Source organism: Lutra lutra, chromosome 11 (assembly GCF_902655055.1).
Source record: "Lutra lutra chromosome 11, mLutLut1.2, whole genome shotgun sequence".
Taxonomy (NCBI): Eukaryota; Metazoa; Chordata; class Mammalia; order Carnivora; family Mustelidae; genus Lutra; species Lutra lutra.
In genome coordinates, this window is record NC_062288.1 from 25065637 (window position 1) to 25092331 (window position 26695).

Consider the following 26695-nt stretch of genomic DNA (forward strand, 5'->3'; position numbering starts at 1 on the left):
CAGACCGGCCTCTCCTGAAGTAAGACTTGATTTGACTTCAAAGAGAAAAAAGACTTCCAGAGTGAAAATATTTTTTTCAGAAGGCAAATATCACAACACCTTTTATAGACAATTAAATGATCATCAGAAAGTCAAATTGTGTACATTCACCATTCACACCGTAGGAGTTTAATAGATTACACAGCTATTGTCGTTTGGTCATTATGCATGAGGGAAAACCTGCCCCTTCCAATGTTTTTAAAAATCGAAATTTATGCTGGCTATATTTTTAGAATTGAAACACACCTGAGAGAGAGCACAGAGTACATGCACAGTAAATTCGCTGAATCTTTCTGAAAAGGTTTTTACTGAATTTTTTTAGATTCAATTTTTGACTTTTTTAAAATTCAATTTTTTTTTTAAAGATTTTTTATTTATTTGACAGGGATCACAAGTAGGCAGACAGGCAGGCAGAGGTAGAGAGGAAAGGAAGCAGGCTCCCCGCTGAGCAGAGAGCCTGATGTGGGGCTCAATCCCAGGACCCTGGGATTATGACCTGAGCCAAAGGCAGAGGCTTTAACCCACTGAGCCACCCAGGCGCCCCTAAAATTCAACTTTTTTTTAAAAAGCCCTGTGAATTGAATAAAAAATTTACAACCCCTAACTGGTTGAACTTTAGCTTCTGCTTTAAAGAAAGACTAAGTAACTGGCAGGTTTTATTAGTTTAAAGGACACTTTTTAAACTGTGTTCAGCAAAGGTACTTTAGGTCTTCTTGAAGCATGAGATGATTTAGGTCATTATATTTAGCAACTTGCCTGCATACTTTATATTAAGAAGATAAAATTACTGAAACTTGCTAGATGTGATGAGTTTATGAACTTAAGGGAGGGCAATAAAAGAAATCTAAAAATCTCATGATTAAGCACCCCCTAACACAAGATTAATGGAAATGATGAAATTTCTAAATCTGTATCAGATCTGTATCAAAGATCATGATCGCTAAACTTCATTGAGAAAAAGTACTGATTTTCAACTGAAGTCTCTCCTGAGCAACGCAATATATCCATGTACATCTCAGTGAAAGAAATATTTTCTGCATAAAGATAGGTTAAAATGTGAGAAACTTAAAAGAAGAAATATATTCAGATTATAGAAAATATAGAAATAAGCATTTCGCTATTCCCTACTCGTGTATATAGGCATTAAGAGTAATTTATTCATTAACTTTACAAGTTTTATTGTAAATTTTGAGATGTAAGCATTTTCTAAAGCTCTGTGATAGAACTTTGCGCATATGATTTACACTCTTAGAATGTTACAGATGGGGTCATTTCTACTACATTTGGTATTAGCTTTAAAAGTGACTTAATACTTTGGTAAAAATCTGATTTATGTTTGTAAAGTAGTTGTGCACCTATCCAGTTCAAAGTCTGTGCTGTTCTTAAGGACAGATTTGCTTTTGCAAGGCTTAAAGACAGTTGTTTTTCTTTTTTTAAAGAACATAAAAATATTAGTAAATCTAAACAGGTTGCCCTCTATTATAAAGACAGCATGAAAAGCTACGAAATAAAATGTCTAAAGATTCTAAGGTTGGTTCCTTTCTTCCTGTGTTTTGCTGTTCTAAGGACAGTGCTTCATTTGACTATTCTATCTTTGTAAGCTGGGAGACAAGAGATATGTTCACATTTTAAGGTTTGTTTCTCGTGCAGTGGACTAATTGTTAACAGGCTTTCGTGATAGGCTGCTATTCATTATCCACAGCCTCAAAAAATTCTGTTTGACATCCATGTCTGCTTGGGATCAACAGTCTCATTTCAAGCTTTGTGAGATACCCTAAACGGGCTTCTTTTTACAAAGGCATCAGTGTGGTGGCAAAGGCAAGAATAGTGTTGCTTTCTTTTCAAATGTCTTTAGGATGATACTATAGTTTCTTAAAATAATGATGGGTTTGACTTCCTCTCTAGAAGCTTATGTAATTCATATTGAAACTAATAAGACATGGTAAATAACTTTGAGAAAACAGATGGCTAATGTATTCATGGAGCCCCCTTTGAAATATAAAATAAATAGGTAAAGCATGACTGATTGGAAACTTTACCAAATGCATTCAAGATTTTTTTTTTTCTTTTTAGGTTTGAATTGGGTAGAAAATAGGATATATGTTTTTTTGTCATGATACATGACTCTTTTTAGACACTTTTATTATCCCTTGCTACTGCACCAAGAACGCTGACAGAGCTGTGGACTTTAAAACACAAGGACACCCCTCACATGGTATAAACAGAGCGAGGTACAACCCTGTTTATCTTAAAGTGAATTATGTACTCTTCCGGGGACTGATAGGGATTTGCTTGACTTCATTATCATGATAAGGCTTACAAAGGAGATACAAGGGGGTCAGGGAGCACAAAGGACAGACAGGTAGCCAAGACCTAGACGATAAGGAGAGAATTTTTGAAAAAAAAGTAAAAACTTAAACGTTGAGTTTATTAGTCAACAAATGGGGAGAAGGGGAATATCTTAGGAAGAAGCACACTTGCCCGTGGATTTAGATTGAAGAATGGTAAAAGACTGAGCTAGACGGGTGAAAAGGTATCGAGGCAGAGAGGACATTTAAATATCATGGCAGTTGGACTCAATTCTGTAATAGTAAAGAACCAGAGATACATTTGAAGCCCTATATGAAGTTGTTTTGCAATTTAAAACAAGCACCATCATCTTGTCATTTGGATGGAAAATAGACTGGAAGTGGTGAGAACAGATGCAGTGTAGACAGTTTAAGGAGCTGTCCCAGAAATCTTTGCAAGAGAGAGACTTGAATTCAACACAGAATAATGATGATAGAAAACGCAGGCAATTAAAGAAATACTTAGCATGCAGAATCACTAGAACTTGTGAGTAATTTGAGTTGGTATCAGATGAGGGGGGCGGAAAAGGCTAAACCTAAAGTTGGCATTGAACAACTGAGAGACATCATAGGAAGAGGGATAGATAGATTCCATGAGTTTAAATTTAATTAAACTCATTAAATCATGAGTTCAATTTTGAAAGTGTTGAAATTTATTTCCATATGTCTCAGGAAGCAGTTAATATATACATCTAGAGATCAGAAGATTGATCTTTCCTACAAAAGAATGAAGTCATAAAAGTACTTAAGATTCCCAATAATCTGTAGAGTAGTAAAATATGGTCTAGATACATATTTTTAGTAACACTAATATTTATGGGATGGTAAGAGGAGTTGGAGAAGAAACAAGATAGGAAGAAAATCAGGAAAGTATTGTATTCTAAAGGCAAAGAGAATAGAAGCTTTCCGGGAGGAACTGGTAAAAAAACAAAAAACAAAAAAACATTGATTTATCCATAATTCACAAATAATAAATTTCTACGTTGCATCAAGCACAATTATAGAAAACCCCTATAAGGGCTCTGCTCTCAGGGAACTTACAGAAAGGTGGGAAAATAATGTAAATGAAAAAATTACAGAGGCACCTGGGTAGCTCAATGGCTTAAGCCTCTGCCTTTGGCTTAGGTCATGATTCCAGGGTCCTGGGATGGAGCCCTGCATCAGGCTCTCTGCTCAGCGGGGAGAATGCTCCCTGCTCCCCCTGCCTGCCTCTCTGCCTACTTGTGATCTCTGTCAAATAAATAAATAAAATCTTTAAATTAAATAATTATAAACATTTCATTGTAAATTTCAATTAGTCAAAAAGAGTAAAATTACCATAAAAAACTATAAAAATATAAACCAGTTGATCTTGTGTGAGTTTTGGGAACCACTGTCTAAAGAGGTGAACTCTGATTGAAGATTTAAGGAAGAAGTAGGTGCTGACAAGGCATGAAATGGGAGGGGACCCTGCAAACATTATGCACTGACTATGTGAAGGGACTTGGCCATGTACCCTGAGCTCTAGGAGTTAACCTGAAACTTTAAGCATGAGAATGATCTCCGCTTCGAGAAGTTTTTAAAAAAATAATTTATTACTTTTAGGCAACCAGCCATGCAGAGAGGATGGTCTTATATTGACAGGGTTGTTGAAGTTTAGTACATTTCCATTTTAGGCTGAGAGGTAATTAATTATGGGAAATATGAACTTGATAATTTATTAAATATTTATTCTATTACATGTAATGTGTGTGAGGTACTATAGGGAAGAAAGAGTTTATTATGATTTGAGGGACAACTTATATATTCACCCATTTTTAAGTGCACAATTCAAAAATTTAGTCATTTTATGAAGTTGTCACATTTTCTTTAAAGAAACTTTTATACCTCAATTGATGTGTTTTTCCTCCCTTGGATGGCAAAAGGACTCTACCAGACTTAATGAAATCTTGCTCTGTGAAGCCTTTACTAGGGCCAGTTAGATGCTTGATTCTTCTACCCAGCAATAAAAAACATTTCTAAGCCCTCAACTTAAGACTGAAAAGTAAAGGAGATGGCAAATTTTAAACATTTAGTCTCACATTTTAAGTGTTAATTAAAAAATAAAAATCCATTTGTCTTCCCATTTCTATTTTCTTTAAATAACTGAATTCAAACAAGAAAGAAAAGAATAGCCACTTTGTAAATTAGGAACTGTTCAAGTTTCCACAGGGAGATAGTTCATTCTAGAACTGATACATGAGTTCAAGTTCTCAAGCACAGTGCAGAGTTCCCTAGAGTTACCGTGTTACTTGTTCCAGAGACAAGATCCAGTTCAGTTCAGGAGAACTTTTTACCAGAGATTCATAATGAAACACCTGATGAGTAATTTGCTGTTGGAATCTCTGAGTTTAACGGAGCCTTCGAAGCATGGTGGTCCAGAATACAAGCGCCCAGATGCTTACATTACTGTTTCAGAGCAAAACAGTACTTGTTTTTATACTTGGAAAAGGAATAGACATCTGTGTTTGTTTTGGGGTAAGGTATACTATAGGCATGTAGAGAGAGTTCGTCACATGAACTGAGAAGAGTCGGAGGCTCAACTGACTGAGTCACCCAGGTGCTCTGCATTATATGTATATTTTTACTAATAAAATTCTCTGCCTTTTGTTTCAAAAGGAGGGGATGATAATGGTCCACCACTGCAGCTCTCATTGGGAGCACAAAATATATATGTGAATAAAAATGTGAAGTGGTTATTTCTTGAATGTCATAGAAACCAACTAAAGATTTGTAGACTCACTATGATGAATTAACTTGACTGAAACTACAAGGGAAATAAAATCGTTTCTTTCATTGGAAAACTATCTCACATAATCTGCGCTTTTGCAGGCATACCTCAGAGAGATTGCAGGGTTGGTTACAGACCAGCACAATAAAGTGAATATCATAATAAAGGGAGTCCAGTGAACTTTTTGGTTTCCCAGTGCATATGTCTTAGGTTTACACTATTCTGCAGTTTATTAAACATGCAATAGCATTATGTCTAGAAACAATGTATAAACCTTAATTAAAAAATACTTTATTGCTTAAAAATGCTAGCCATCATCTGCACTTTCAGCAAGTTGTGGTCCTTTCATTGATGTTTGTTGATGGCTGCTGACTGATCAGGGTGGTGGTTGCTGAAGGTTGGAGTGGCTGTGGTAATTTCTTAAAATAAGACAACAATAAATTTTTTCTCATCTGTTGATTCTTCCTTTCACAAATAATTTCTCTGTAGTATGCAGTACTGTTTGATAGCATTTGACCCAGGTGGAACTTCTTTCAAATTTGGGTTCAATCCTCTCAAACCCTGCTGCTGCTTTATCAACTAAGATCCTGGAATATTCTAACTCCTTTGTGGTCATTTCAACAATCTTCACAGCATCTTCACCAGGATTAATTTTCATCTCGAGAAACCATTTTCTTTGCTCGTACAGAAGAAGCAACTCCTCATTCATTCAAGACTTCTCATGGATTACAGCCATTCGGTCCCATCTCTAGGCTCCACCTCTAATTCTAGTTCTTGTGCTGTTTCTACCCCATCTGTAGTTACTTTCTCCACTGAATTCTTGAACCCCTCAAACTCCTCCATGAGAATTTCAATTAACTTTTCCAAACTCCTATTCAGGTTGATATTTGACCTCTTTCCATGAATCACAAATGTTCTTTATGGTGTCTAAAATGGTGAAACCTTTCCAGAAGGTTTTCAATTGATTTTGTTGAAATCCATCAGAGGAATCACTGTCTGTGGCAGCTATAGCCTTACAAAATACATCTCTTCAACAATAAGGCCTGGAAATAGAAGTTACTCTTTGATCCATGGACTATAGAAAGGCTGTTGTGTTAGCAGACATGAAAACATTAATCTTGCTGTACTTCTCCATCAGAGCTCTTAGATGACCAGATGCATTGTCAATGAGCAATGTTATTTTGAAAGGAACTTCTTTTTTCTCTCTGAGCAGTGGTTCTCAACAGTGGGCTTCAAATAGAGTAAACCGCATTGTAGACAGATGTGCTGTCTGTTGTCTAGGCTTTGTTGTTCCACTGATAGAGCACAAGCAGAGTAGATTTAGCATAATTCTTAAGGGCCCTAAGATTTTCAGAATGGTCCATGAGCACTGGCTTCAAATTAAAGTCATCAGTAGCTTCAGCATCTGATAAGATAATCAACCAGGCATTGACCTCTCCTCTCTAGCTATGAAAATCCTAGATGGCATCTCCTCCAAAATAAAGCTGTTTTCTCTACATCAAAAATCTGTTGTTGGGCGCCTGGGTGGCTCAGTGGGTTAAGCCGCTGCCTTCGGCTCAGGTCATGATCTCAGGGTCCTGGGATCGAGTCCCACATCGGGCTCTCTGCTCAGCAGGGAGCCTGCTTCACTCTCTCTCTCTCTCTCTCTCTCTGCCTGCCTCTCTGTCTACTTGTGATCTCTCTCTCTGTCAAATAAATAAATAAAATCTTTTAAAAAAAAAATCTGTTGTTTAGTTTAACCACTTTCCCGAATTAGGTCTTCTGGTAAACTTGGTGTATCTTCTAGAATGTACCTGGTGCTTTGGTTTGTACTTTTATGTTGTGGAGATAGCAGAGGTTCTTTATTAAGATTTAGAGAAAGAAGCTATCTTCAAATTTTTGTTGTGCAGCTTCCTTCCCTCCTTCAGCCCACATAAAATTAAAGAGAGTCAGGGTCTTGCTCTGGATTAGGCTTTGGTTTAAGAGAATATTGTGGCTGGTTTGACCTCCTATCCAGACCGCTACAATTTTCTCCACAGGAGCAATAAGGTTGTTTCTCTTGTCATTCATGTGTTCACTGGAATAGTACTTCTGATTTCCTTCAAGAACTTATCTTTTGCTTTCACAACTTGGCTAACCATTTGGTGCAAAAGGCCCAGCTTTCCTCCTATCTCCACTTTGGACATGCCTTCCTCACTAAGCTTAATCATTTCTAGCTTTTGACTTAAAGTGAGAGGTGTACGACTCTTTAACTTGAACATTTAGAGGTCTTCGTGAGGTGGGAAACAAAGGCAGAAGAAAAGTTATTAAATTTCCTTACAACTTAACAGCCCATTGACAAGTCCTTGAAACAAGCAGATTGACATTCCCCTAGGGACTCCGCTGCCTCGATGTTAACACTGTGCTAAGGGCAAAAGGCAATCTCATCCCAACCCTCCAGGCTCCTGTAAGTCTCCTTTAACATATAAAAATTCCTTTGAAAACTTTCTTTATCTCTACTGCCCAAGATACATGTTGGCAATCATCCCCCAAGCATATGACTCTCCGATACATATCTGAAGGGTCTCATGACTAAAGTTTTATTTGATGGTAATAAATGCTCTTTTCCTAACAATAGCTAGACCCATCAAGGTCCTGGAATCCTTGCTTCCAAAATTCCTTCAAGACTTACGGTATCCCTAACCCCCTCCCAACTTGAAAGTATATCATCAGCCACTCCTCATGACCCCAGGGAATATTTTCTGCCCACAGGTCCTGTCCCCATGCTTTAAAAAAAAAAAACAAACACTTTTTTTTTTTTTTTTTTTGCACCAAAGACATTTCATCTTGGCTGTGGGCTTCCAACCCTAATGTCTTTCCTGCATCTGTGGTAGGGTGGATACCTTGCCTAAGATCAGTATTACTGTGTCTCAGACAATAGGGAGGTCCAAGGAGAAAGAGAGAGATGGGGGAATGGCTGATGGGCAGAGTCCTTAGAACATATCATTTATTGGTTCAGCTTGCTGTGTCGTATGGTTCCAATTCATGGCACCCAAAATGATTACAATACTAACATCAAAGATTACAGATCACAGATCATCACAATAAATATAATAATGAGAAAGTTTGAAATGTTGTCAGAATTACCAAAATGTAACAGAGACACAAAGGGAGCAAACGCTGTCAGAAAGGTGGCCTTGACAGACTTGCTCGAGACAGGGTCAAAGCTTGAGATGCCTACTAACTATAAGCAAAATACACTGCAAAGCACAGTAAAGCAAAGTGCAGTAAAACAAGATATGCCTTCATATACAAACACTTCTACAACAGTATTTTTTAAATGGAATAAAACATTCAGATCTTCCTTAGAGAGGATAAATAATCTTCGCATACAATACCTTTGCCTTTGGCATTCCACACGTGGGGCTTTTTATGCCAAACCTTCTTCCACTAACTCTAAGCATAATCATCTATTGTTTTCTCCATTGTAAGGCTTTTAATATGTTAAAGTAGAAAAAGGCACCACTTTTTTGACATCATAATAGCATGTCTTACTTGGCCATTTTTCTTTTTCAAAAAAGAAACCACCACAATCTACACTGAAAAATATTTTCAATCACATGTATGTGCTAGCTTCTGTTCCAATCTGATGAATTTAGAAAACATGAATGTCTTTCAAATAATCCCTTGGCTTCTGTGTCTCATATATTATTTGCTTTCTGACAGGTGTTAGAATTAGAGGGCCATTACTGCCCATCTGAAGTAAATAAGGGCCCTTTTATTTCTTTCTTTCGTATGACTCTATTTACTTCTTAATGAGAATGACAAATGTGGTTTAAAGTAAAAATTGTGCCATTACTAATGAAAAATGTGCTGGCAGCCACAGAACTGGGAATTGCAAAATGTCACAGAGCACTTATTTTCCTGTCGATTTGGTGGAGTGGTGGTTAAGGAAAAAGTTGTAATCAACATAATAACGGGATGGTTAATATTTTAGCAGAGTGGAATTTTACTTTGATTTACTGAAAAGAAACACATCGATCAGCAGCCATTTAATTACTATTCATGAAACATAGTTGTTAAACATCAAATTATTTTTCTCCCATATTTCATTGTAAACTAATGAAGATTTTAGAAACAATGTAGATGAATGGAAAAACACACTGTACAAAATGACTGGTAACTAAGATTTAAATAAGAACTTGGAAATGGCAAAAAAAAAATTAGAGCATGGCTAAATATCTGTATAACAATGAACAAATTTGGAGCTGTTTTAATAGCTTTGTTATTCACAGACTTGACTAAAGCAGTGCTGACTGTGATCGGAAGATTATCGTATGCCTCTGAGCTGGAAGCACAAAATGAGCTATATTCTTAATAGGATTTTATTATCTGTCTCATTAAAGCTATTGATAATCTAAATTTATTATGTTTGCAACATTTGGGTAGAAAAACACACGATGTTAGTGTGCCCCCGTGTGGCTATAGACTGGTCAGTCAGAATGTCAGAAAAGGCCCACAAAGAAAGGAGGCCATAACTGGTTAGATTATCCATTGAATACTTGCTGAATCCAGGCAGAGGGTAGTGGCTCCTGTTTTTAAAGTTACTCTGAGAGGGTTCACAATTGCTTCTATAGTTCCTATGAATATTTTACTTTTAGTAGTTACTCCTGCTAACTGGCAAATCTATGATTCTGAAGTTGGGTGGCATAGGAAAAACACGTTATCTCCACACAGAAGATTTCTTTTCTCTCATGTTTTTATTTTTATTTTTTTTTAAGAGATTTTCTTTATTTTCTTTGACAGGGAGAGACACAGTAAGAGAGGGAACACAAGCAAGGGGAGTGGGAGAGGGAGAAGCAGGCTTCCTGATGAGCAGGAAACTGGGCTTGATCCCAGGACCCTGGGATCATGACCTGAGCGGAAGGCAGATGCTTAATGACTGAGCCACCCAGGCGCCCCTCTGTCATGTTTTTAGTGTGATTAAGTCAAGCCTGAATGGTTCTGTGCAAGTATTTACAAATATAGTTCATAAGTCAGTAGGATAGTGGATCAAGTAAGAAAACTTGTGTTTGGAGAGGCCCATAGCTTGAAAAAACCTAGTTTACCAGTTTGTATGATGTGCATGAAGACTGGTATTTGTTTATAAATTTTGTGAATCAGTAGGATATGGGATATCTATAAAGTTTGTGGTAGATTTCGCAGAATTTGAAACCCCTTCTATAGAACTGCTTTTTAGAGTCACCAGCTTTAATATTTTGACTCCAGGGTATTACCAGTAAACACTCTTCTTCATTTAACTCTCTAGTCACTAGTCCCAAGATGCAAAGACAACTGTGGACAAGTTCATGCTTCTGGAAATACTCCGCAAGGACCAGTTGTTAGTGACTCTGTTAGCTATAAAACCTTGCACCAGATCTTTGAGGTCCTGCAGTGTATCTACAATTGGACATGTTTTAGAAATGAATGAGTTGGGAGTGTTAAAAATCTGAGGCAAAAGGATTTACGGATATTCTGAGTGAGGAAGAGAAACCTCAAATAATAGAAAAGGGAAGTCGCAGTATAATAACACTTGATTTGACAAAGATTAAGACTGCTTTGAGATAAATCAAAGACTAACTCTATGGTTGGAAGGTTGAATTTTCCATTGAAACAGGTGTTCAAATTCTAACCAACTTTAATATTGCTGGTCTCAGCACAGGTTTCTTCTGGCTCAAGCATGGTTTTCCAGACTTTCCATTTTGTAATTTTCTTTAGTTCAAAATACTATGCATCCAGGCCAACCACTTTTTATTAAGAATTTAAAAAGTGAAATCAGAAATAAACTCAATTTTAAGGAGGCAGATCATTAAAGAAATAAAGCAAACATCTGTTTTCTCTACTAAAAATTTCTTTTTAATTAAAATGAATTGTTTACCATAACAACTGTGATTGTGAAGAATTTTTAAAATTCCAATCATTCCATTGGAAGGAATAGGTTTTATTTCCTTCTGTTTTCCTCTAATCCAAAGTGACCTCTAATTTTTTTTTAAAGATTTTATTTATTTATTTGATGGAGAGATTGAGAGAGAGAACAAGCAGGCAGAGCAGAAGGCAGAGGGAGAGGGGGGGGAAGCAGGCCCCCCGCTGAGCAGGGAGCCCATGAGGCTGGGCTTGATCCCAGGACTCTGGGATCATGACCAGAGACAAAGGCAGCAGCCCAACCAACTAAGCCACCCAGGCACCCCAAGTGACCTCTAGTTTTAATTTGATCATTTAACATAGTTTAATTTCCCAGAGAACAGTATTTTATAAATATTGATACTTGTCAATTTTCTGCACATATTGAAATGAGTTATGTATTTTTAAAAGACAAATCGAACCATTTCTGACCCCACCATTTACACCAAAAAGAGAAACCTTAAAGGTAGGGCAAAGTCAAAATCCAAATAATAATAGTAATACTTGACAAACTATTTTACTTCTCTTCACACTGTTAGAGAAAAGCAGGTTAAAGTAGAATAGGAAAAAATGAAAAGGCAAAGCAAAAGATGAAATGATAGTGTTTGTGATCTTAATTTAGAATCTCTTAGCATTGAATATCTCCTACCAAAATGTTGGGGTTTTGTCATATAGATTATTGGTTCTTAGCCAGAAAATTTTATTGAATTCTTGAACTCAATGTTTTCCCTTTTTTGGTCCTTGCTATCTTAGGCTCCTTGATGATTTATATTCTGCAAAGAAATTTCCAATTAATTTTTCTTACTCTGACATTTTTATTGGATTGTATTTGTTGATAACTCCTTTGTGTTTTTGAAAGTAAAGCCAGAAAATCTCCAGTCAAGGCTATTTATTGAATAGTGATCATTCCTAAGTGTTTAGAAAGGAAATGTTACAGAAACAGAAAGAAGTGACCCTGAGACAGAACTACCAAAATCCATCTGAGCTACAGATTGGCAAATTGCTTAATTTCTGTTTTCCTAATTTAGCTGGTTAAACACCAATTAGCTCTCTTTTCAGGGTAGTTATAAATCTCATGTGCTGACCTACTATTCTGATCTATGTATCCTTCTTCAGGATAAAAGAGTGAACAATATTGAGACCTGTTTGAAAAGGATAAATTGTTAAGTGGTATATATATTTTAAAAAAGAAAGTTCAGGGGCGCCTGGGTGGCTCAGTGGGTTAAGCCGCTGCCTTCGGCTCAGGTCATGATCTCAGGGTCCTGGGATCGAGTCCCGCATCGGGCTCTCTGCTCAGCAGGGAGCCTGCTTCCCTCTCTCTCTCTCTCTGCCTGCCTCTCTGTCTACTTGTGATCTCTCTCTGTCAAATAAATAAAATCTTAAAAAAAAAAGAAAGAAAGAAAGTTCATCTTTTCTGTTTGCAAATGACATGATTTGGTTTGTAAGACACCAAATTAACTTTTAAAAAGTAGGCTTGACCATTAGCATGCAGTCAGACATTTAGAAAGGACCATACAGTACTAACATAGAAGCTCAATGTTTCTTTCCTACAAAATCTCCTAATTACTCTTAAGTTCCTACTTCTTATTCACAAAACCAAAACGTACTAAATGCCAAGAAACTGAGTTACTTTTCTCTCTTGAAGTCTAAAGTTGTTGTCCCTCAACCATCAGTTGTAGTAATGTTCCATGTCACTCTGGAGCAAGATATGGGACTGTTGTTTGCACACAGTCCCATTTTCCACTAGGCTGATATAAAAAGATAGATTGTTAAGATCTCCAATTCTAAGGATAAATTCAGCATGAATGACTTTTTCTCTCAGAAAAATGTAGCAGATAAAATTACATGTGTTTCTTTTGCATATGGAATTTCCCATCAACAAGTACATGTCTAGTGAATATTTCATTAGCAACTTACTCATTAGGAGGAATTGACCAATAATGAATAGTCTTTATAGTACAGGCACAGTTACATATCAGTGAAAATAAATGCCTCTCAAAGTGTGGCCAATGAAATGATACAGAATACCTTGCGTTTGTCATTGTTCTATGATTAGAAATGGATCGCAGTACAGAAATTTTCTACCAAGCAAACTCACTGTCATTGATATGTACTGCTACAGCATTACCAAAATGTACATTTTCAGATCCGAGGACATGAAAATCAGTGTCCCAGAGAAACTGAAACCTACCCAGATATAGCTGAGAATATGTAATTTTTTTGTATGAAGTTTTTGCTTTAGAACACTAATCTGTTAAAACTAAACACATCACACAGCACCTTTCCTTTTGTATCTTGAAAAGTGTACATGAGCAAGAGCTGAAGAAAAAACAGATTGATTAGAAAAGCCCACAGTCTTTTAGATTCTCTTTGATTATTATATCTGTAACTGCATCAAACACGAACTTGACATTTTGGGTATCTGTAGCACAGGTCATGTGGGAATAAATTTCCTTATCTTCTTTCTTTAAATTCAGGTCTAGAAACTGGTTTTTGATGTAGTTCCCTGCATCTTCAAATGTATTTGGTCCTTATTAAAAAAAGAAAAGAAAGAAATGTTAATTGCATTTTAAAAGCAATAAAATTAGAAATGTCATTAAGTTTTAGGATTTTACTTTGTGTGCTGCTGTTTGATATACTCAGTGTTAAAAAAATCAAGAAAGCAATGGTCAGTTATCCAGGATTTATGCGATATTAAATTTGTGCTGGGAACTGTGCTTGTCTCACTGAGTGGGGGCTTTACTTGATTAAAATACAATAAAAATACTAACATATATCCATAAATGATCAATGAAGTCTATATATATGACAAAGGCCGTGCATGTATCTGTGTACATGGGGGTGTGTGAGTTTTCATATGAACTAAAAGAATAGAAATTGTAGATGAGTGGACTGTGGAATGAGGTGGTGTTTGAGCTGGATCTTGAGGGGTAGCTAGAAGAGAGAAGGAAGTAGTTTGACTGAATGCCAAAAAGTGGGAGTGAGAATGACCTGTGTCACTAGACTTGAGGGTAAGGTTCAGGATCAAATGTGTACCTTGGAGAGATGAGTTGGATGGAAAGGACAGATTTTTGCAGAAGAATTATAGCAAATCAAGTAGAATGGATGGTATAGGTCAGATTATGGACTATGTTGCTGACCGAACAAAGGAGTTGAGATGACGTATGTAGAACTAGAGAGAGCTGCTCCTGACTGATGCTTTAGTAGAGCTAGATGGAGAGTTGATGGGGAAGGGGTGGGGGAGGGGGACAGTTGGGAATGGTTAGCCTTGTAGCAGGACTCGCAATGGATCAACTGGGAAAGGAAGAAATAAAATACAAGTGCTAAGAAACACAAGGCAGCTAAAAATGACCTGTGTTGATGGTTTTACAACAGAATATACTTTGAGGGAACCTAACATAGGACAGGGCAGCAGCATAATGATTTTCCATGGTGGTAAGATTATTGTTCCTCACTTCATTGTAACTAGGAGAAAAATTCCGTGAGGGACCATCTTTAAAATGTAGAGTGCCTAAAATCCAAAACATTAACAGAACACCAAATACTGCCAAAGATGTGGAGCCACAGGAATTCCAAATGGTACAGCCACTTTGGAAGGCAGTTGGGCAGTTTCTTACAAAGCTAAACAGAGTCTTACCATACACTCTAGCACATGTGCTTCTAGATATCTACACAAAAACATACAGGCACACAGAATCTTGAACATGAATGTTTATAGCAGCTTTATTCATAATTGTCAAAAATTAGAACTAAGATATCTTTCGATAGATGAAAGATGAAAAAAACTGGTTTATGGAATGAAATATTATTCAATAGTAAATGGAAATGGACTATCAACCCATGAAAAGACATGGAGGAAATTTAAATACATATAGCATTTTATAATGAAAAGAGTCTGTCAGAAAATGCCATATATTGTATGATTACAGCTCTATGACATTCTGGAAAGAGTACAACTATAGATGGAGTAAAATGATCAGAGGTTGCCACAATTTGGAGGGGAGGGGTAAAGCACTGATTTATAGTGGAACACAGTTGATTTTTATGGCAGTGAGGCTATATGTTACTGTAATGATGGGGACATGACATGAATTTGCAATACACACGGAACTGCATGACACAGAGTGCCCCTAATAAACTATGGACTTTAGTTATAATGTATCAATAACTGTTAGTCAATTGTAACAAATACACCACCTCAATGCAAAATGTTAATGATAAGAGAAATGGGAAGCTGACTAGAGAGGGAGTAGAACTCTCATTTTCCATTCATTTGTCCTGAAAACCAAAAACTGCTCTAAGAAATAAAGCCCATTATTTAAAAGAAAACATACAGAGCTTTACTGAGTCTATATGTAGTTTGTATTATTCAAAATGGAATCATGATTATATTTAATCACATGATAATTGTGTTAACATAATTAATATTTACAAAGCTAGAAGAAAGATAGAAGCACTACTTTTACATTAGCATAAATAGCTACTATGACAGACTGCCATGCTTCTAGTAACATCTGGGCTACCCATAAAGCAAAGTAGTAGAATTAGCTTCTATTTGTGTTTTTTAAAATTTATTTTTATTTTTTTTAGAAGATTTTATTTGAGAGAGTGAGAATGCACATGAGTTGTGGGGAGGGGCAGCGGGAGAGAGAGAAGCAGGCTCCCCACTGAGCTGGGAGCTGACGTGGGGCTCCATTCCAGGACCCAGAGATCATAACCTGAGCCAAAGGCAGACACTTAACCAAATGAGCCACCCAGGCACCCTATTTGTCATTTAAATCATAAGTATTTCCATCTTACACACAATTTCATTAACAGAGATGTAACTATATACAAAAAAAAAAAAACCTATCTCTGAAGGAAAAAAAAAACTACTGACAGAACCTGATATTTATAGTCATTAACAGGATTAGCACTAAAATTCTAGGCCCTAGAAAAACTGGAAAATGAAAACTGGAAAGAGAAAATGTCACTATTCTCAAAAATCATTGAGACCGTCACTCAGGAAACTTAATTCAGACTTAGAAAAACAACTGCATTTTGAAGTTTCATTAGGAAGTACATAAAAAAATGCCAGTTTGGTGGGGGCATCTGGGTGGCACAGTTAAGCTGGGTGTCTGACTCTTGGTTTCAGCTCAGGTCATGATCTCAGAGTCTTGAGATGAGGCCTCGCATCAGGCTCCCCACTCAGTGCAGAGTCCACTTAAGACTCCGCCTCTCCCACTGTTCTCTCTCTCTCTCTCTCATAAAATAAATCTTTTTTAAAAATGCCAATTTGGAATATATTATTTGTAATGTTTAAGTTAATATAGTTTGTAGTGTTTAATACATAGAGTAGCAGCGCTGGTCCACCTAATCTTCCATTTATTCCTTAGAGCTTTGCTTTAATGCCAACAGTGTTGAGAGGGTTTCCTATTTCACTGTAAGATTTCTTCCAGTTTGAATCATGCACATGACTCAAGCAATTATCATAAGCCTCAACTTGATAAATGTTACCTATCAAGATGAAGATGGGAAAATATAGGTGTATATAAGAATTTATATGGAATTAAAGGATCTTACCAGTGTATTCTGGAAAGCAGATACTAAGATGCACTTTGGTTAGTTTTTCTTGAAAGAGATCTTTTTTATTGAGAAACAGGACAATGGAGGTGGTTGCAAAGTACTTGTGATTACAGATACTGTTGAACAGGTGAAGGCTTTCATGCATTCTGTTCTGTTAGGTATAAAGGTGAGAATGTGTAGCATTATTATTTGCAAAATATTAACATTGGGCATTATAAACAAGACTCGAGAAGTAACATCTATGTTTGGAAGATCTTCCCCTAGTTGGGGAATATGGTAGTAATGTTGAGAAGCACATATGCTTGGGGTTTGTTTGTTTGTTTGTTTGTTTTACCCTGGCTTTATTTTCTTTTGAGACTCACCACTTCCCCGTCTTCCACTAGGACCATGTCGTAGGCACTGAGAGCAGCACAAAATATAATACATGTGACGCCTTCAAAGCAGTGAATCCATTTCTTTCTCTCAGATCTCTGTCCTCCTACATCAAACATTCTTTAAAAAAAATGAAAACAGGATAACAAGTCTTAGAGATACCCACCAAAAGTTACATTAATGTTAACTTTTAGAACTATAAATGAACACTCTTAAATCTTCAAAAGATAATCTTTTGATTTTTATTGATTATAAAATATTTTATTTGGCCAATTTACAGCTCAAGGACTACAGAAAAAGAGTTCATCTTTTTTTTTTCTTTTCTCTTTTTTCTTTTTTGGTATTCATGCAAGCTAGAGAAAATCACATACTGACTTTGAGGGACTGGGCAATTTTTAGCAATTGATAGTTTTAGTAAGAAATTTACTAGATTCAAGAGATTTTTGGCTAAAGACTATGCATAGTGTGGAAGTGTTGTGTCACTATGTTGTACACCTAAAACTAATAGAAAACTGTATATTAACTGTACCAGAACTAAAATTTTAAAAAAGTCTATGCATAGTCTTAAATGAGCAGAACCTACAAAAGGATTGGAAGCTAACATAGTTCTGATACTCTGATTCTTGCTTCTTCTCTTAGTTCTTCCTTCCTTCCTTCCTTCCTTCATTCAATTACGTTTTCATTTTCTGTGTAGGGCACTGTGTTAGGCCTACCAACAGAAAGATGAAAAGATATGGTCACTCCCTTCAAAGAGCCTGCTGTTTTGGAGAGAGAAATCCAATATGTTATAGGATTATATGATAAATAATCTTTTATCTTAAAAGATTATATTTATTTGAGAGAGAGAAAGTGAGGGGAAGGGCAGAGGAAGAGAGAATCTCAAGCAGACTCCTTGCGGAACATAGAGCCCAACAGGGGTTTGATCCCATGACCCTGAGTTCGTGACCCCAGCTGAAATCATCTGTCGGACACTTCACTGACTGAGCTACCCAGATATTTGGTACTATATAATAAATAGAGTAATCCACAAGGTAAAATGTGAGCTCAGAGGAAAACCTAAGTCAGTCTGAGTCATCTTAGAACTTACTCAGAAGAGGTGTTTGAAAATGTGTTAGTATTTTGGTAAAAGTGTTAGTATTTTGGTTAAAGTCACCCTCGTGGACCTAGGAACTCAGTAAAGAAACTAGGAGTTATTCTTAACACCTTCCTTTCCCTTACCCTCCACATAATACCCATGCAAAATGCAGTTCCCAATTCATGCACTTCTCTCTAAGGCCCCTTCTCTTGTACAAGCCACCGATATTTCTCAGCACAGCCACGGCCAGAGTTCTGTGACTTTCCTCGGGCTTGTCAGCCATCAAACCACACACAGGCTGGTCTGATGACCCTTGAGGCTCTGGAAATTTTGGTTCCTGCTTACTTTTCCCACCTTAGTTCATACTACTCTCCTCTTTAATATAATCTGATCATAAGGCTACTCTTCACGCTCTTAATCCTAATTTTTTGCAGCTTCAGGACTTTGGCACAACCTGTCTCCTTCCCAGGTGACATGACTCCTTTCTTCATGACATGACCCTGCCTCATTCTCACTTCGCAGGTCTTACAGTCAGCGTCTGTCACAGTGTCCACAAGGAAGGTGCCTTGAACCTCTATGTGAATTGTGTCTCTCCCCATCTCCATTTACTTTCTCTCACATCACTTTCTTTCCGAGAAAGGATTGCTTTATAGGATGGTGTTAATAGGACAGGGTGGGGGGGAGCGGGGAGTTGTTATCAAGTGCATGTGCCAGTCATCAAGAAATGAAGAACATGGCATGTCTGGGGTAAGCACATAATGTATATTTTTGGGAACATGAAAACTTATGTAAAACAATTGCGATAAATGGCCTAATTATTCATTTATTCAAAGAATATTTATTGATCAGGCCAAGCATTAGAGATTCAACCTCAAGAAGCTTCTGGTCTACATGGTGGCAGTGTTGGTGGTGGGGCTTGTTGTGTGGTGTTTGTGAACAGACTTAGGATAGAGACATGCAAGGAGTGTAGGGATGGGTCATAATTTGAACTAAACTAACTGGAAACTGCTAATTAAAAGCTTAAGGAGTTGAGGGACTGAGCCAAGTGAATGTCTAGGAAAACGTTTCAGGGAGAGACAGCAGAAGAAACAGCAAGAGCAAAGGATTTGAGCAGGTGGGAGCAAACCTGGCATGTTAGCCCTGAAATAGGTTAACTAGGTCTTTTGTGTTACACGAGAAGACGACATTTATATAGCCATCAGTGGGGGAATTATGAGGGATTTGGGGGGCAGAGAATTAACATTGTTTGTTTGCTTGTTGTTATGTTAGGTCACTTTGATCTGAGTCCAGAAGATAGATTTGATAAGAGACTAGAGGCAGAAAAAGAAATTATGGAGCTTTCATAATAGTTTAACCACAACATGTTAATTACCAAGAAACATCCAAGCTGTACAGAGATTTCAAAGGCATTAACTGTACCTGGGATAATAAATTCCTATTAGTTGACTTGGTGAAGATAATCAAAAGTAGACTACATCGTAGAGTCCATTCTACTACTTTACACTTGATGTGTGAACCAGGTAGAGAACAGACATATAGAATTGAATTCCTCAAATTTGTATGTGTATACACACACACACACACACACACACAAATGCATCCCGATGCAAAATTAAAAAAGGAGATGCTAACAATACTCAAGATAATGTTGAAGAGTTCAGTAGTTAGGTGCTTTGGAAATTTAAATCCAGTATCAACAAACACTATTATAGTACTGCTAATGCCAAATCCTTTGCAGTTTCAGACTTGTAATATAAATGGAGGAAAAGGACAGAATTTTGAATTTAAGGTTATATTATGTGTAAACCATTTAATTTTTGAAAATGAGTTAAGACTCTTATGGAAACAAAGATAATTAATATGCAGTCAGACCTTTAAATTTTAGTCAAATATTTTGTTGATCTATAAAAGTAATCTTTTTTTTTTTTTAAAGATTTTATTCATTTATCTGACAGAGAGAAATCACAAGTAGGCAGAGAGGCAGGCAGAGAGAGAGGAGGAAGCAGGCTCCCTGCTGAGCAGAGAGCCCGACGCGGGGCTCGATCCCAGGACCCCGAGATCATGACCCGAGCCGAAGGCAGCGGCCTAACCCACTGAGCCACCCAGGCGCCCTATAAAAGTAATCTTAATATTTTAGTATTTTTAGTATTTTTTTCAGACTTTGAAAAATCATTTTATCTATAGCTTTGTTGAAATTATAAAATGTAGTCCAAATGGAAATAGTTTAGATTATGACTTTTATTAACTCCATGAGTTCCCACCAGTTGTAATGTCTTAATCTTAATTTAACACACCCAGTGAGAGTTTATTTGCCAAGCATGTGAGTAAGCTACAACAATCAACTCAAATTTTAAACTATAAACTCATAAGGCAAATACAATTATGATTTCTATTTTTCATAAAGCCACTTGCCCAAGGTGTATTAATTCAAGTAACAATTGTGGAGGCTGTTATGTACCAAGTGGCATGATAGGTTCTGTGGGTATGATCATGAAGCTTTGTTATGAGCTCATCAAGTGCAACTTATTTACTTGAACCAGAGGTCCTCAGTTAATACCTAGTGGCCAGTTAGCTTGAAAACTCTTAAACTCTCACCAGTGGGCTGGAATTACCTTTACTGTAGTCTGTCCTTCTTCTAGTTCAGACAGTAGTTCTATGTGTTGTCAAACTGGGCAAAAATGTAAAACTCCCCTTCCTAGGTATTTTGTTCCATGATTTTAATGGTGATAGTATAGATTGTCAGAATTCTAGGTGTTGTGTTTATTCCCCATTTGGTCATAGACAGATATATGATCATTTGTTGGCAAAGGAATGTGATACTGTGATCAAACAAAGATATATTAACTTGTGGATTTTGGTGTGTTGAAGATTGAATATGCATCCTTAGGTTTAAACTCCTGGTAAGCTTTTCTTTTTTTTTTTTTTTTTTTTTTAAGAGATTTTATTTATTTATTTGACAGACAGATTATAAGTAGACAGAGAGGCAGGCAGAGAGAGAGGAAGGGAAGCAGGCTCCCTGCCAAGCAGAGAGCCCGATGCGGGGCTCGATCCCAGGACCCTGTGATCATGACCTGAGCTGAAGGCAGAGGCTTTAACCCACTGAGCCACCCAGGTGCCCCGCTTTTCTTTTTTTTCTTTTTTTAAGATTTTATTTATTTATTTGACAGAGATCACAAGTAGGCAAGAGGCAGGGAGAGAGAGAGGAAGGGAAGCAGGCTCCCTGCTGAGCAGAGAGCCCGATGTGGGGCTCTATCCCAGGACCCTGGGATCATGACCTGAGCTGAAGGCAGAGGCTTTAACCCACTGAGCCACCCAGGCGCCCCTGGTAAGCTTTTCGAACTAAAACCACCCATTGTATCTCCACCCACTAGATTTGAACATGTATCTCCTTAATTCTTGTTTCCTCTTTCGTCCTAGTCCTCTCTTCAAGGTCTGCTTCCGTCGTGGGCATCCCACAATGGAGAACTAACTAATCACAAATGAGGACAAAAGTTGCTGGATGAATAGAATGAGTGATAAGAGAACTCAAAATTCAATTTCCACAGTAGAAATGCTATTGCTGTAGGAACCAAACTCCAGGACACCTTGGTTAAGTTTTCTCCACCAGATAGATAGGACTTGGGCTTGTCTAACTAGCGTTTCTTTTTGAGCCTCTTTTCCTCTGCTCTTATGGCCAACTAAGTAAGCTATCTCCGTCCATCTGATGATTTCTCTTTTTAATTACTTTTATATTTTCAATTAGATTATATTCAAAATTTATAAATCTGAAGATGTTCTATTAGTAGAATATTCCTTTCTCATATTTTTGGCACAGTGATCAAATATTTTATCTCAAAGAAGATAACCTTATTATGCTCGTGTCAATAGTTTTAAATCAGAAAAAAAAATTGCAGGGAGTCCCTTGCAATGAAAATAGTAATAATTATCAAGATATGGGTATTACCAATTTATGAACTCTGAGGGGAATTTAAACTCACCAGGAAAAGGGAAAAACAGAAACTTCATGTGGTTTCCATGTTTTTCTTTTCTACAACGTAATCTCAAATGGCTCTCCCAAGAAAGAGAATGTTTGGAAAATCTTTGAGATGAAATTCAGAGCAAGCCTAGCAATCTTGCTGGCTCTCTCCTGGCTTTCTCTGATCATTCAGCTTCTTCACAGCCTACTGTTGACATTAACATCCTTGTGTAAGGGTATCTATTCTCCTCTTCAAGTAAATATATACATTTAGTGAGGGGCATAATGTGTAATATGACCCTTTGCCCGCTGTTCTTTTAATTTGTCATGCAGCCTTCAGTAAACATGTTTCAATTGGCATAGCTTTCTCCTGAGGAAGGAAAGACAAAGATTTGTTCTCTGAGGGTTTTGTCATATTGATAAAATAGCTTTTCAAAGTCTTAGATAGCATGTTAGTTACCTTCTCATTTTATGACTCACTTAATAAACAGTGATGTGTATCTACGTGCATGTGCTCAGGTTGAAGTTAGAGACAAAGGCCCAGGGAGCATAGAACATTGCTCTAATGCCATCTGCCGTAACAGAATTGAAATGTCCATTAGCAAATCAGACCAACAGCTGGAGTTCTGCTCTTATACTCAGTCTACTGGATATTATGTTAGCTCTAAGAAGTTACGTGTTGTTTTGCTGCTATTGTAGTAATTTCTTTTCACACATCCCTCTTCACTTTGACCTCTTCCTCTAAATTTTAATTTTGGGTTTATTTTAGAGGTATAAAGCATTAAAACCTAGAAACATTTTAGAGATTTCCAAAGTAGAAGTCTTTTCTAACATATTTCATTGAATCGGTGTTCTCTGATCTAAAAAAAATATGTAAGAATATATATGAATATACATGAATATGAATACATGTATATTCCATCATGACCAATTTGTGAAGAACAAATGGAGAAATCAGAGAAAAACATGCTTTTTCGCTAACTGACATTTGGATTGGTCAGATCTACAGAGACAATTAATGAAGTAAACATATGCATGATACAGATTGAATAGCCTTGATTCCCTGAGTAGTGAAAGTAACCAGAGCATTAATGATATTGAATGAAATGTGCAATTCTCATTTGGGTGAAGAAGTTTTATTTTACTTATTTGTTTGGTTATATATATTTCCTTATTAAGTCTGATAGTTCAGTTAGACTTGTTTAAAAAAAAAGTTTTTAAATGCCCAAGTTGTACCATACAGCTAAAAATCCACAAACAAGGCTTTCAAGTGACAGCTGAACATTGATTATTTGTTAAACTATCCATGGCATTAATAGAGAGCAAGGTATCAGGGTTTTATGGCTTTATAGTCAACATTTGAGTTGTGTAGTCTATTTTAAACAATTGGGAAAGTTGTTGAGTTTTATGGCTTTATGTCAAACAGTCTAGCAGCTGGGTAGCCAATCAGACTTACTCCTAAGCTGACTTATACCCCCACAATAAAGGAAACCAGTGCACATGATCAATTTAAAATTCAAGAAAATTATAATTTATGTTATATCATAGATACACTCGAACATTGTTGGAAATAGTTACATTGAACTTACAAAACCTAAAGCTTCACATTATAATAGTTGCTGACTTCTCTTCTTTGACTTCCTCATAGCTTTATGTCTTTATAATTCTCTTGTTTAATTGTGGAACAATTAGGAAGCGACTTTTCTATAATTGTTTGATAAAGCCTTATAAATCTTTAAGTTCTTTGTCCTAAGGAATTATTTTATAACAAATAAAAGAGCTCACACTTGTATTTTCCATTTACTAGTACTTTAACATGTATAAAGATAATTTCTTTTATGTTTGGCAGTTGGAGTTCTGGTTTGATAAGAACACTAAGGTAATTTCCATTAAATTAGGTGATATAGGAAGATGATGTAGTATATTGGCAGAGAGAATTTTTCATTTTGATGTTCCTATTTAAAATTCTAGAGTTCTCTAATTTAATATGCAAATTAAATCTTTAGTTTTAAAAAATCATAGGATGATGTATGCTATGTGAATACAAATCAATGCTAATGCAATATATTTTAATATCTTAGGCACTTACTGAAATGAAGTTGGAAGGTATCTTATTTTTGTACTTTCTATTTTGAAATACTACCAAATTTTATACTACAAAATCCTGTGCATTTATAGATAATCCTATTCAGCCCTTCAAAAAAAAAAGTGATTTAACTGTGGGAATTTATTAAGGGATTAATATATCTCAGTTGCTGTGACTAAACTTAAAAATGTAAGTAAGTGGTTTTAAATAGTTCCTTAAGAAAGTAGAGTTGCCTTTTTTATATTTTGTAGTAAAATTTAAATATTTTCCAAATTCCATTGTTTAAATACTTGTGTTTAGAGAAAATCCTTGCATTTGAGTGAGTAATTAATATTCTCCATTCCTTATAGAAGATGCCTTTTAAATAATAAATCCTCTTGAGCAGGAGGAAAAACAATACCTATTAAAACAAAAGAGCTAAAAACCTATTTTTTTTAAAGATTTTATTCATTTATATGAGAGAGAGAGCACAAGTGGAATATGGGGCAAAGGGAGGGGCAGGGTCCCCACTGAGCAGGGAGCCTGATGTGGGGCTAGATTCCGAGATCCAGGATCATGACGTGAGCCAAAGGCAGATGCTTAACCAACTGAGCCACCCAGGTGCCCCACGAGTTAAAAACCTGTCTTAAGAATGGCAAAGAGGTCACAGTTGGGTATCATAGAAATTGTTATGACAAAAGAAGTCCTAACTTGACTTTACAATCCAGTTCCCAAACACCTTCCATTTCAGCCTTGATGCTGTTATAGAGAATTAGAAGACCTTTCCTACTCCTTTGTAAGGGCCAGTGAGATACGAAAGTAGCATAGGCAATCCCCTGCCTGTAGGACTCAGTGCCTCACAAACCATAGAAGGACAGAAAAATGATGATGGACCAATGGGGGTTTAGAGGTATAATCTGATGAGACCTATTATGAGGTTACATATCTTTAAAATAAGGTTTTATTTAAAAAAAAAAACTAATGCAAATGCTGTTACACTCAGAATATAATTTTTTAAATTTTATTAGTATTATTTGGTACTGAGAGGAATAGATGTTCCAGAAAATGAACGTGACTTTCTGAGGTTTGGGATGCTCACTGGCAGTCATCATGTCCCCTGGTTTCAGAAGCACAGATATGCGAAGGTACCAGAGCCTGCCAACTCCTAGACAGCTCCCCAACAGGCTGTTTTATTCCCTGTTCCCTCTTCTCTCTGAAGGGAATTACGAAGGACCAAAAACATTGGAAGGAACACTTATTCTATGGAAGAAAGAATGGTTTCTGCCAGTTTACCTCGTGGCCCACAGAGATACTCAGTGTAAGAAGTGTGGTCTTGGAAGTTAGAAAGATGTGTTCTAACCACATTTCTAGTGCCTCTATGTATGATCTTGAGGAAATCTTTCACCTCCTTTGAGCCTCCATTTTGGGGCTCTTTCCAACATAAGAGCAGCAATGCTCGGTTCAACGTGTTTCAAGGAATGTGTACAAATAGGGTCCATACAGTGATTGGCCTAGCACGTTTATTCATCTGGCAAAAATTAACTGTAAGCCTACTCTGTTCTAGCCATCATGATAATCACAGGAGATGGTACTGTAGAGACATGGCTCCTACCCTCCGGGAGCTCGGAGCATTTAAGACAGAAATAGAAACAAACAAAGAAGTCAATTTCATACATTAGTAAGGGTTTTGTTTTTGTTTTTGTTTTTGGAACAAAATAGCATGATATTTCAATCTTGTAAAGGCATTGGCTCACGTTGGTATGGCAAGTGAGAGCTCTTTGCATTTCTTCCCAGTACTACATTTAGTGACTTCTCATTGCTAGGTTGCAGTTAGCCATTGTTACAGTATTTTTATACCAAGGGGATCTTCAGGGACCGCATATCAGGCCTTCCTTCTCCCCCTGTCCCAGAGAGCCTACTGATAGGCTTACCAGGACACTATTGGGTATAGTAGTGACAAGTATACACAGGGATGGTAGACAGAATGATCAAGGTTCCATGAGGAGATGGCATCTCATTCTGGAACTTAATGATAAGAAGGAGCCAGTCTTTGCAGAGATCCAGGATCAGAGAGAGCATTTTAGGCAAAAAGAACAGCAAGTGCAATGGCCCTAAGGTTTAGAACGTTCAAGGAAGAGATATATACGGCAGATAGTTTATGATAGTGACTATTTCTGAGAAGATACCAAATTGGTGTTGCATAGGCTGACTGGAGTTGTCAACTTCTAGGTATTCAGTACATGATATTAATTTTCATAAGTGGTCCATGATCCCGTCTAAACTCCAGAAAATTCTATTAGTTTGTGTAATGCTTTGACTAGGCTTAGGAGGGGCAGAGGATCTAAGCAATTGGACTTGGATTCCCATAGGAAAACCTCAGAAACTGGATCAAAAGCCAGGAGTGTGGAGAAGGTCGTTGCCAAAGAGGAATTGCACGATGGCCGTGACAGGACCGAAGACAAACTGCTTACATTTGCCAAGAGTAGATGTTGATCCAGATCTTAGCAGTCCCTTTATCCTGGTTTGATCTTTGACTCATCTGTCAGAAAATTAACCATTTGTGGACTTGGAATTCAGGTGTAAATTTTGAAGAGCTTTCTGTGATATTAACTTGAAAATACCCTGGCTA

The 26695-nt window shown here is 36.9% G+C and overlaps 1 protein-coding gene and 1 long non-coding RNA gene across 2 annotated transcripts in view; both read right to left on the reverse strand.

Annotated features, from left to right (window-relative positions):
* LOC125081465 (uncharacterized) overlaps nt 1-26695 on the reverse strand; it is a 489301-nt gene that overhangs the window by 219179 nt on the left and 243427 nt on the right. The gene's annotated exons all lie outside the window — the stretch shown is intronic.
* GNAT3 (G protein subunit alpha transducin 3) overlaps nt 13079-26695 on the reverse strand; it is a 55378-nt gene continuing 41761 nt past the window's right edge. Inside the window, exons 6-8 of the mRNA XM_047696141.1 lie at nt 16962-17091; nt 16597-16750; nt 13079-13564 (exon numbers count right to left, since the gene is read on the reverse strand). Of these exons, the coding sequence (XP_047552097.1) occupies nt 13374-13564; nt 16597-16750; nt 16962-17091 (475 nt within the window). The 3' untranslated portion in view covers nt 13079-13373. The remainder of the gene's footprint in view (nt 13565-16596; nt 16751-16961; nt 17092-26695) is intronic.